The sequence below is a fragment of the Strigops habroptila genome, chromosome 5 (genome assembly GCF_004027225.2).
Source record: "Strigops habroptila isolate Jane chromosome 5, bStrHab1.2.pri, whole genome shotgun sequence".
NCBI classification, from domain to species: domain Eukaryota; kingdom Metazoa; phylum Chordata; class Aves; order Psittaciformes; family Psittacidae; genus Strigops; species Strigops habroptila.
Window position 1 is genome coordinate 53,712,426 of NC_044281.2, and position 12,708 is coordinate 53,725,133.

Below are 12,708 nucleotides of genomic sequence, written 5' to 3' on the forward strand. Positions count from 1 at the left end.
TGCTCGGGCCAGTACAGGTGTTTCTTTATCATAACAACAACAACAGCAACAACAAAAACAACAACAATGATATTATTATTGGGTCCTGCTGTTGAACTAAAACTAAGTCTCAGTTGGCTTGTAGGAGTTTTTGTTGTGAACCAAACAAGACTGAATTCATGTCAGCAAGGATAAGACACTTTCTGAAGTTCAGCAAGGACAAGTGTAAGGTCTTGCACCTAAGCAAGCACAATCCAAGAGTGCAGCACAGGCTGGGATCTACTTGGCTGGGGAGCAGCTCTCGGAAAGGGACCTGAGTGTCCTGGTGGACAGCAAACTCAATATGAGTGAACAGTGTGCAGCTGTGGCAAAGAAAGCCATCAGGTTGCTGGGTTACATGAACATGGACATAACTAGTAGAAATAAAGATGTCACTGTCCCACTCAGTGTTTGTCAGGCCATGCCTGGAATACAGTGTTTTAGTCCCTGCTATAAAAAAGAGATGTGAACAGGCTGGAGAAGATGCAGAGAAGGGCCACAAAGATGATCAAAGGACTGGGAAGCCATATGAGGAAAGGCTGAGAGAGCTGGGCTTGTTCAGCCTAGAAAAAAGAAGGCTCAGGGAAGACCTTATCACTTATCACCAATATTCCAGTATTTAAAAGGTGGCTACAAGGAAGATGGAGACTCCCATTTTACAAGGAGACATATGGAAAAGATGAGGGGTAATGGGCACAAGTTACTCCTGGAGAGATTCTGACTAGACACAAGATGAAAATTTTTCACAAAGAGAACAGTCAGCCATTGGAATAATCTCCTTAGCAAAGAGGTGGATTCCCCAACACTGAACACTTCTAAGATTCGGCTGGACAGGGTGCTGGGACATCTAGTCTAATGCTTTGCCTAAAAAGGCTGGATCCTTGAAGTCCCCTCCGACCTGGTATTCTATGACTCTATAAGATCAGTGATTCAGGAAAGAGCAGTCCCGATGTGAATGTTGGTAATAGAAACACTCGATAATCACCTTTGTGGGATCCAGAACTCATTCTCCCTCTCTGTTGTATAAATGCTTCCCTTACTCATTTGTATTTTACCTGTAATAAGACAGACTTACAACTATTCCACATTACACAGCATCAACAGTTAATGAAATTCCTGAATGTTTTGAAGATGGAATTGTAACATCAATGGCAGAAAGCAACCAACCTTGTCATTTTGTTAATCAATATTTGGTGGTGTTTTGTGTGTGCCTGATTTTCATTGTTTCCTACTTTTCAGCTAACCCCCCTCCTGAAATTATCTGGCTCCACAATGGGAAAGAAATCCAAGAGACAGAAGATTTCCACTTTGAGAAGAAAGGCAATGAGTACAGTCTGTACATCCAGGAAGTATTTCCTGAAGACACTGGCAAATACACCTGTGAAGCCTGGAATGAATTAGGAGAAACTCAAACACAGGCTACATTAACAGTACAAGGTATAAAGTTCTTCTCCACCTTAGGAAATGCTAAAAGAAATTATTTTAATGTGCAGACAGAGTGTCTATTTAAAGTACATGAGTGTTTATAAGGGCTGTTGTGAAGGATGCTACAAGTTCTCATTCTCTGAATCTGAATTAAAAAGGATATTGAGCAGAAGCAACTTTAGAAAAAAAAAATCTTTTTACTCTGGAACGTTCTGTTACTATTTCAAAAATGCATTCCTGAGTCCAATTGCTAGGGACAGTGAAAAACTTCTGCTAAATGCAGCTTCAGATTATAACTACAAAGCTTGCTTAGTTGTGGACTTAATATAAACAATTTAATTATGTTCTTCTTTCTAATTGAAGCCCCTAGTTTTTGGAAAAGCTGTCTAGGAGCCAGGTATTCTTGCTTCAATATTAGCATTGTAGTGGTAGCAAGTGAGGAACACACGATTTCTGCAATTTGAGAACTGGCTGCAAAAAAATTGGCTTTGAATCTCCACATATGATGTAAATCCCATTGTAAATACGGAAGTGCCTACAAGCTTCCAGCTATTGGGCATTCGCTACATACATGACAGCGGACTTACTCTAATCTTACTGTATGCCAACATTTTCCTGTCAACATTACCAAGAATCCTCAGAAATCAGTGGGAGACTTCTATTATTTTTTATGTAAAGGATCTTAACCCCAGGATTTCAGAGAGATGTGCTTCCAGAGTGGGTCCGTAGTCTGTTGTCACTGCCTGTTTCCCTGAAATCTAGTCTCAGTGTCAATCATCTTCTACATTAAACGCAATTTTATATAATTGTTAACGATGATTTATTACATGAGTTCTCAGCTGCACAGCAGTCATAGTACTGTCACTTGCCCTTAAGGCTATTCTTATGCATATTCTCTAAGGACAAATCTTCAAGATTCCTTTTAGGGCAGCTTTAAAGTCCCTTTGTTTTTCTCTTAATAGAAGCCTGGGTAGATCCAGTGAACTACCAAATAAGTGATTAATTTTAGTACCAACACAGGTTACTTCCAAAATTAAAGCCTGACTTATTTTCAGATTATAAACTTATACCCTGCATGTTCAAGATAGCTTTGCTTGTCTGTGATTGTTTTCCCTGAAATTAGTTAGCTTACCAGTTACATTCAAGCTTGACATTTTCCACTGATTTGTAAACTGTGTTTGTAAACTACAGAACCTCAGGATGGTATTCAGCCCTGGTTCATTAGCAAACCGCGATCAGTGACAGCAGCTCCTGGGCAAAATGTCCTTATATCCTGTGCCATTGCTGGAGATCCTTTCCCCACTGTTCACTGGTTTAAAGATGGGCAAGAAATAATGCCGGGAACAGCATGTGAAATCCTGCAAAATGAAGACATCTTCACACTGATCTTGAGGAATGTGCAGTCTCGTCATGCAGGGCAATATGAAATTCAGCTCAGGTATGTTTGCTATGAAAACAGCTTGTTCCCTTGGAACAATTAGTTATATTTACCCTCAAGTTGAAATTCCCACCTGAGGAAGACAAAAGTTCCCTCCTATTCGCATAAATCAGTAGGGTACTAAAGGAACAAAATATTTCTGAGAGATGCAAAGAACTAATATAGAGGAAAGAGGAAACACAAGAAGAGTCAGAAAGAAGGACAAAGCAGTACAGAGTCTCCTTTTGGGATCCTGAGTAAAAAAAGTTTTGTGGCAGCAATGTGGGCAAAAAATGGGTTCCAAGCAAGGGAAACGACAATCAGTGTCTTGATTTTGGAGCTATTGTTTATTATGTTTGACATCTCTCCAGATATTTTAAAGGATACATGCTTTCCATGGGACCAACCTGACCAGGAAGGACTGTTCCACAAGATTATGATCCATACCACTGAGGAGAGAAAGGATTTCTTGACCTTGTTTGAGTTTTATATGGAAGTTGTAGTTCTCTTTCTCTGATGAAATGAGGCACGCTTATGCTTTGAACTTCTTGTCATTCCTACAGAACTTGGAAGAGCTATTTTGAATTTTATTTCATTTATTTTGTTTATTTATTTTCTGGTAAAATAACTGCTCTTTAAATGATGAATCAGATTTGTGATTCTTTACCTTATAGAAAGTACCACATAATTCTCCACCTCCAATGGTGAAGATTGGCCTTAATTACATATCTCCTATGTGGTTATAGAAAACTTAGTGTACAGCTTTAACCTGATGTTATTCTATGCTACTTACTGTGCATAGATGTATTGCCTTACTTGGCTAATATTTGTGACTTTCTTAAAATTTATTTAACCATCATGGACATTCGAATCCATTACACTGGAAGAAAATTATCTGTTCTGTTCCACATGTTAGTTTTTTAGTCCAGACAGATTAGCCTGGAAGGCAGTTTAGACAGATACTGGCCAGTAGTGTTAGCATTGCAGCTCTGCACCACTTGCACTTGCCTGGTTTATGGTGGGTTTTTTCTTTTTTCATGCTATAAACAAGTCATTTTTGTTTCATATACTTCAGTCTAGGCCAAAAATTAAAACTGAATTCTCCTTTGCTTGATTGCAAATAAATTACTCATGCCTTCCTAATCCAAGGAAGGAGGGCATATTTTAACAAATTTAACACATTTAGCCTCTAAACAGTGAGTTTATTTTTATAGTCATAGTTTATTTTCCAGCCAGCATTGCCTGAATGATGGACATGTCACTATGTAGATGCCTAGTTCTAAGGTATGTTTCCATAGACTGTCATAGACAGAAAGATTTAGACCCTTCATACTCTGCAATAAATTGTGAATTGTCTCATTTCAGAACAATTGGCTTGTTTGCAATCAGCCCAAGTCATCTAGGGCATTCATAATGCTGATTTGTGCAAGTCATGTCTACATACATTCTTGCATCTAAGAAAAGTCTTTTTGGGGATCAGTGGCATTTCTGACACTCAAGACCTCTGACAGGATTAGAAATGCCAGTTCAATTTCATTAAAGCCTCTAACCTCTACATGAGAGAGCAGGCCAAACTGTTAGAATTGCTGCCTTCTGATGGTACATTTCCACACTTTGGTTTGTGTGCCCTGGACATGCTGATGGCTTCACTTGAGCTGAAAGACAATGAGATATTTCAGCAAAACTTCAGGGATGGAAGAAGGAAAGAGGAAGAACAAAGGAGAGCCAAGAGTACTTTGTGGAGGACTTTGTTGTGGCTGACTTAAGCAAGTCAACCTTAATGATCAGGTCTACCTGGTGATCACCCAGGCCAAATTCATCACTGAAGACATTTGTCAAAGTGGAAGTCTGACAGTATCAAGACTCTAGAACATGCAGAATGTACACTTAGAAAATAAATTATTTCAGAAAATTAGCAGAGGAGAACAATTTGGGGGGAGGGGGGAGGGTGTGTGTAAGAAGAAATAAAGTTGTAGCTAGAGATGAACATGATATGTTCATAACATATCATGTTCATAACATCAGTTATTCCCTAATCTTTTTACTGGAGAAATAGCTGGGGATCATGTTGGCTTTTTCTAATCCATAATAAGTAAAGCTATTATGCTGCACTTAAAGCACGGGGAATACTGATTCCTCTTTCTAACCTGCTATCATTTGCAAAATTTTGGGTAATGTTTGGGGAAGAGAAAGCCATATGCTTTTAGACAATTGCTTATATACTATTGTAAGGCAGAGAAGTAACTGCCTCAGGAATATCCAAAGAATCAAATGTCAGCTGTATAACTTCAAGTTTGCAATAGAGCTTAGATAATTTTCAGCAGCAACTAGTCTTGTCTAAATAGCTGTTGAATTGCCTACGTTTGCCTTGAATACTTGATGTAAAATTGTTTATATATTTAGAAACAGTTTCAACAGTACCTGAGAGGAGAGCTGCATTTAGTGTCTTTCTGTCTAAAACTCCTACAAAGTCCATTTAAAATATGGAATAACTGAAAAACCACAAGTCAATTCACTGAAGAGTTTACAGAAAAGTTGACAGTGGGCTATTTTTAAACATAATCATTTTATTTTTAAATAAATGTGCAACTCCTTTTCATGTATAAATTTTAGAAGCATGTTTCATAGCTGCTTTTAGGGAGTTATTCTTTCTCTATCCCCTTAATTTAGTTTGGGCACGGTTTCCTACCAGTGTTAATTACTTTCCAGGTTTTTTCTCCATTGTTCTTAAGCTCTAGATTCTGTCCTAATAGCACCACAATTTTCCTTTTGTGCTGGCTGCTCACAAATTAAAACTTTGGTGTTAAAAATTAGGGTTTAACAGAAGATCTACTTGTCTCTTCCTAGTTCTGTCTCCTTTCATCAGAGTAAGCTGACAAGGCTGTGCAGCCTAGGGTGATCCTAGTGTGATCCATCAACGATTGCTGGTTGGCTTTCTGTCTTACCATCCCTCAGCGTTATTTAGTATATGTGTTTGCTTTGCCCTTTACTACATAGCAGACTACTAAGTGTGAATTTTACAGAGTTTGTCATTGTAGCCCTTTGCTGGTCTTTGTTTCAAACACAGAACTCTGATTCCTCCACATTTGCATTCTTCAGTTTAATTATCCTGATAACGTTTCATCGAGGCTGTTGTTGCTCAGGCCTCAAGGAACGGTGTTGCATGAATATAAAAAGAACAACAAATTCACCCACTACTATGGTTCATCTATTGAAATCTGAATGTTTTGCAGCCTGCAAAATGCCAGCCCATGCAGTTGAGGGATAAGAAATCAGTCAGAATCTCTGTGAAACCATCAGGATTGAAATGGGAAATAACAATCATTTTTTGACTCAGAAAACCACAGACATCTTTTTCCTCTCCTGTCCTTCGCATCCTTCCAGTGATGCAAGCATTGGTATCCTTTTATCCCAGTATGACTTTCCTGCATGGTTTCAGTCAATGTGTACATCATAAATGAAGAAGTAAGAAAAGAAATTGGGAGTACTGGACAGACACTGTCTTCATTGAGCAAAACCTTTATCTTTATAACAGCACAGCCAACAGGAGAGACCTCAGAAATCCTCCTGTAGTTCCTTATACAAATCATCTGCTTTGTTAACCTTTGTCTTCTCAGATGCTGAGTATTTCTCTTCTCCCCCACTCTATCTTTCATAAAAGTTTGGTTAGTGTTCATTATTCTTATTTAAAGATTTTTATAATCTGATTAAAATCAGAGGTAAACATTCATCTTATAAATCAGTGGTACCTTGAATATTCTGCAATTCAGGTTATATAAAAAGCAGTTGTAAGTTTACACTGCATTACACCAAAAAGTAAATATAGTTCTGTCTTTCTGTAAAATACAATTTGCAAACCTTGTTTTCTGCTATCAACACACTGTCTATTTGTAGGAAAGAAAACCATGACCTCTTCCTATTCCATTCTCCCACTCAGTGCTGTAAAATGAAAATAAAATGTTTGGTCTTTCAGGTATAAAAAGCTTTTGGCCAAACCCTCAAGTGAGGTAAATCAGTGCATCCTCTTTGAAGCCAGTGGAGTTGCTCTGCTTTGTGTCAGCTAAAGTTGTGATCCAGTAGATTAGTTGCTTCCTTTGGGGTTAAAGCTTCATGGACTCTGGACTTTCTCTTAACTAACTCACAAAAGAGTTGCAAAACCTCATTCCGAGCCTTTGCAGTTACCTGCACTCAAGCACCAGCTATAGCTAGGGATCATCTGCTTTGCCCGTTTCAGTTCATTCTTAAAAAAAATGCAATTTACTCTGCAATACTTTTTTCACAGTTGGTAGGCCAGCAGGAGTTTTCAGTGTGCCCCACACTATAATTAACAGTGCTTATTTTCCTCTTCCTCCAGAGGGTGCTTCCTAGGGACATGCAGACAATAAGTCTCATCTAAGGTTCAGTGAAAGTATTTGAGGAGATTCTGCCAAAAAACTAGTATTTCAAGATATTTTGAACATAAAAGCCATTCCAGGGAAAACTGATCCCACAATAGGACAGAGAGCTATTTTTGAAATTGCTTCAGGCTTTGCAGCTGGGGTTTTATTTGGTTTTAGTATGTGTGGGGGTATTATTATTCCTTGACGTTTTAAAGGTAAGTCCTGTGTATGGGCATTCTACAGAACAATCCTGCAAAAGTCAACAATTCCAGACACTACTTTACAGCATAGCTACTAAGCATAGGTTTTATCCATGTCTGTCATTATTTTACAATAAAAGAGCCACTAAGACCTGTCTTTGTCTAGGGTTTTGTTGATAAAATGCCAACAGGGAGAACCTCAAGTTGCAAACCTGTTGTTGTTGCCGAGATTCAAAACAGCAGAGATGTGAAAGACTTGAAGTAGTGTTTGTGTATTGCAAAGTTCTATTTTTTCTAACCTCATATGTATCTTGCCTAGGTTCTGAAATTGCACAAATGTAAAAATATTTACACAGTTTCCAGAATTAATCTTGATTGAATTTAGCATCTAAACTATGCAGTCCTTCTTCATTTTTCTTGGCTTGTTTCTCTTTTTCCATCTAGTGAACTCCAAGGTGGGTCAGTGCTATTAACTTCACCTTTTTAGACCCTGCAACTGTATCCAGAGACAAAATTATGTTCTTCCTGCTCCTAAAATCAGTAACAAAACTTGCCTTCATTTCACTGGGAGCAGGACTTGCCCTGAGAAGGCTGCACTTTTGAACAGGATTATAATGAATTAGACACAGACTCCAGGTTTATATCCAGTGGTCTGGTTTTCAGCTATTCGCTTGAATCAGAAATCATAATTAAGATCAAAAAACTAACTTCTGAATCATTTTTCCATCTAGGTACTTCTATGTCCCACTGTTGCCATAATTTGTAAGTGCTTCCCAAGGTTTTAAAAATAGAAAGAACAAAATGCTCTCCTGTTTTCTTATCCCCTCCTTTATTTTCTAAACCCTGTGAAAAATAGCTTAGTTTAGAGAGGTTTACTTTGCTTTCCTTATTTACTCTTTGCATATGTGAAGAATTTGCAGAGGAAAAGATACATTGCAGGAATGGGTCCTGCAGAAATGCTATTATTCTTCACAGTGGTCAGGACCACATTCAGTATTCCTAGACCTCTCTCCTGGGAGAGTGCTGTCTCTGTTACTTTAACCTCTCCCACTGGTGACACAATTCTTGTGGGCAAATATTTTTGCCATACAGTCATGACAGAAGCTGAGCAGTGGTGCCTCCTAATTTGATGTGTGCTGTAAATTGTCTATACTTTAGTATGCATGGCTTCTACTTTGTCAGCTCTGGATTGGTTTTAAGATCTTCTGGTAAACCAAGAGCCTGCTAACAGCCCTGCAGCACTGGTGAATGAGAACGTACTTGATCTGTTTCATAGTGTGTCTGCTTTTCTTAAAAGCTTCTGAGAAATGTGAAAAAAATTACAGCCTCCACGGTGGCAAGAGAGGCCAGCTTCAAATGCACTGTTGGAAGACAACAGGTTTTCAACAGCGTTGGTACTCTGCCATCATTTGATGGTATGATGTAAAGTGCAATTCTTTCTTTTCCACTTAAATGGAAATTTACCTTTCCATTTGTCTTTCCTTCTTTCTGTATCTTTTTCTTCCAAATGGAGGTCACACATAGGAGAAAGTAAGAATGGCAGGTCTCCAGCGCAGGACTGAGTTAAATACTCTCTGCATTGACTCTCTGATTCTCTTCTGCCATTTGGGCAGCTTCTCTTTGGTACTCAGATATTCTCTATTCTTTTGATTGAAGGAAATTAGGGTTGTGGCTTTCAGTGCTGTTCTCATGGATTTCTTTCAATGGCAGTTTCTAGTGTACGCATTCAGATTTGTTGGATATAAAGTGTTGAAAACATTTCTATGGCTTCTTGTTAATCATCTTAAGGTCAAATAAGAGGTCTCCCTACCAGCAGGGCCTTTACTTTGCAATCCAGTTACTTTGGTCAACCCCACCATTTCTTCTCGGTGTTAAAGGCTTGATTTTTGTACTGGGCCAATACACTGTTTCATTTTCTAAAGCAACAGAAAGCAAAGGAAATTTATTTGAAAAGGTGATGGCACTAGTTCCTTTTATAAAGACATAACTTAGCGATGTATCTGTGTTAATGATCTTGCCTGCTGTGTGGCTTCATTACCAGTTGCAAATGGGTAAAACTACAGTTTATTCATGCAAACAGGACCATATCCAGGAATGAATTTCCACGCACTATTTTAAAAGCAGGCCAGACTATGTTTATGGCAAACTAACAGAAAGGAACTCCTGAGTCTATGTTTTAGATTTCAGGAAAAAGTGAACTTGAAGGTGCTCTTACCTAGCAAGTCTTTTGAAAGCAGAACACAGCTAGGAAAACTTGCCTCTCTTTCCTTCCTTCCTGCAATGCACATGTGTTTTGTTCATGTCCAGGAAATGTTTTCAGTAGCAAAAATTATTTTTGTTTGAAAAAGAAAAATTATCCAGGAGTTTCTAGTCCATTTACAAGCTTATACTTAAACTGGGAAGGATGAAAGTGTTTTCTCTAATAAAAGATATCTCTAGTCCTTTAACAGTTCAAGCCTGTTTTTTTAATAGCAGTTCAAGGGAGCGGTCACAATAGTTACACAACTGCTGCCCTGGGGGAGTTAAATTTTGCTTTTGGCATCTCCTGTGTTAAGTGGAGAAGAGCCATTTGGGGTTAGAAGAATGATATATATCTGTGGGAGGGAGGGAGCAGCAAGGGGAGCACTTTAAATGAATTCTTTAATGGGAGCCCTTTCCAGAAGGCATCCATGGTATTCCTCTGCAAAAGGAAGAATAAGTACTCAGCACCATATATGGTGACACTTTTATGTTTTTTAATATAAACATGTACAGGCTGGAGCAATCTATGTAGATGGGTTTTGCTGATTGGCTGGGACAGGGGGGAGGGAAGGAAATGAGACCCTGCTTTTAATATCTTCACATTAGAAAACATATGAGCTTGGGTTTGAATAAATAAACAGTAAGCAGAGTTGGAAAGATATTCAACTTTGCAAAATAGCCCCTTCTTCTGCCTCAATTTTCCAGCTTTTTTATTTGTTTTCCTTTAGTTTGTTTGCAGCTGTTTCATTCTGCAAATTGCTTTGAGTTTTGTTCAGGGAGTATATTCATCCCAGTGTAGATAGCAACAGATCAGTAAAAGCTATTTGAGATAGCTTGGCTCCAAATATAAGGGAACCGAATCCATTCAGTCAACCACCACAACGCTGGGCATAGGAAAGGAGGATGCCACACTGGGTTTGAACTGCTTTAGTGCAAAACACAATCACTTAGCTCAGAGTCAAGTTACAATTCTGGAGGTAGAAACCTCTGCTTTTCTGATTTCACTTAAATATTTCAGGAACCAAGTTGGAGAATGCAGCTGCCAGGTGTCTCTGATGCTGCGGGAGAGTTCAGCTTCCACAGCAGAAATGCTCAGAGAGTGAGTATTTTTCCCAGGGACTTGCATGGGTGGGTTCTATTTTTTGCTCCGTTAATTCCCTGCCCTTACAGACCCAGGCTGGCTGCTGTTCAACCTAATCCCCAAATGTGACCCAACAAATTGTTTTCATCATACAGGCTAAGCACGTTGTACCAAGCCAGAGTAGAGAGAAGATCTTTTTTCTTTGTGCCCTTATATGGCTCCTGAAGTCATCATTGATGCAATAAGCTAATGGAGTGTGCTCCTCTAATCAACCTCCCCTTCTATAAACACATTTTGTTCCTGCTCTGAGATTGTTCTCTGACATTTTTAAACCAGCCCCTTTCCTGGCTCTCTCTTTCTCTTCTTTTTCGGATCATAGTGGGAGGGAATCAGCCAGCTCTGGAAAGCGAAGAGATGGTGGAGATCATGGTAAACTAACATTTGGTAGAACAAGTGGCTTCAAAAAGATCGGCAGTGAAACCAGAGCAGCTGAGGAAGAGCAGGAAGACGTCCGAGGTGTGCTGAAGAGGAGAGTGGAAACTCGGGAACACACAGAGGAGAGCCTGAGGCAGCAGGAAGCTGAGCAACTTGATTTCCGTGACATTTTAGGCAAGAAAGTCAGCACCAAAAGTTTTTCTGAGGAAGAATTGAAAGAAATCCCAGCCGAGCAAATGGACTTCCGAGCAAACCTGCAGCGGCAGGTCAAACCCAAGACCTTGTCAGAGGAGGAAAGGAAAGTTCATGCTCCTCAGCAGGTGGACTTTCGCTCTGTGCTGGCCAAGAAAGGCACCCCAAAAACCCCATTGCCAGAGAAGGCGCCACCTCCTAAACCAGCAATTACAGATTTCAGATCTGTGCTGGGCTCAAAGAAAAAGCCACCTGCAGAGAATGGTAGTGCTAACACCCCAGTACCAAATGCCTGCACCAATTCCGAAGCCCAGAATACAACCCCTAATTCTCAAGCCCCTGTTGCCAAACCAGCAGTGAAAAAAGAAGAGAAGAATGACAGAAACTGTGAACATGGGTGTGCAGCAGTGGATGGTGGAATAATTGGGAAAAAAGCTGAAAACAGAGCACCAGCAAGCAAAGCACCAGCAAGCAAAGGAACAGCACCCTCTTTTACAGAGAAGCTTCAGGATGCTCAAGTAGTAGATGGTGAAAAATTGGTCTTACAGTGTCGGATTTCCTCTGATCCCCCTGCAGCTGTCACCTGGACTGTAGACAGCAAAACCATCAAATCATCAAAGTCCATTGTCATCTCCCAAGAAGGTAAATTAATTGAATTAAAGCCAGCTGGATGGCATACTTATATCCGGCTCTTGATTAGTAATATTTAGTTCATTAAAGGTAATGCAATACTTTATTTAAGTCCCATGCCAGTAACTGTTTCCAGATGCATCTTTCTTGTTATTTCAGTGGAGTACACAAGGTACGGTATTGTTTGACATTTCTTGCAGATTCTGCGTTAACTGCCTGCAGATGTAATTTTTATAAAGTTGAACTTCTTGCATTTTTAAATGCTGTTTACATAGCTAATGCTGTTTAAGGAGCTGGAACATGACGTTTATTTAATCCGAACTTCAAGGATTTAGAACATTGAAAACAGAATAATGTTACTACTGGTTTACAAATTCTAATTTAATTCTTCTGTATGTTTAATATTTCAGGCTTTTTATTGCAGTAAGGAACACAGAAGCAAAGAGGGGTTGTGTTATAGAAAGAAAGTACTACAACTTCAAGTCACATAATTAAGATCACAGTTGGGAATTGATTTACAGTGTATTTAATGCCCCCACTACAGATGCTTTTGTTGCCTTTACAGACACTGAAATATTTGAACCCCATTGGCCTGATGACTTTTAACTAATTTCATAACAGTACAGAGTTTGGTAAAAGTCCTCAGAGAGAACACTTACTGTTGTCAAATTGAATGATTTCTTCATATTC

The 12,708-nt window shown here is 39.1% G+C and overlaps 1 protein-coding gene across 2 annotated transcripts in view; it reads left to right on the forward strand.

Annotated features, from left to right (window-relative positions):
• The window catches only part of MYLK (myosin light chain kinase), a 215,834-nt gene that overhangs the window by 127,728 nt on the left and 75,398 nt on the right, over positions 1 to 12,708 (forward strand). For both annotated transcript variants that reach the window (XM_030487009.1, XM_030487010.2), the window contains exons 13-16: positions 1,258 to 1,455; positions 2,635 to 2,881; positions 10,699 to 10,779; positions 11,141 to 12,030. In XM_030487009.1, the coding sequence (XP_030342869.1) occupies positions 1,258 to 1,455; positions 2,635 to 2,881; positions 10,699 to 10,779; positions 11,141 to 12,030 (1,416 nt within the window). The remainder of the gene's footprint in view (positions 1 to 1,257; positions 1,456 to 2,634; positions 2,882 to 10,698; positions 10,780 to 11,140; positions 12,031 to 12,708) is intronic.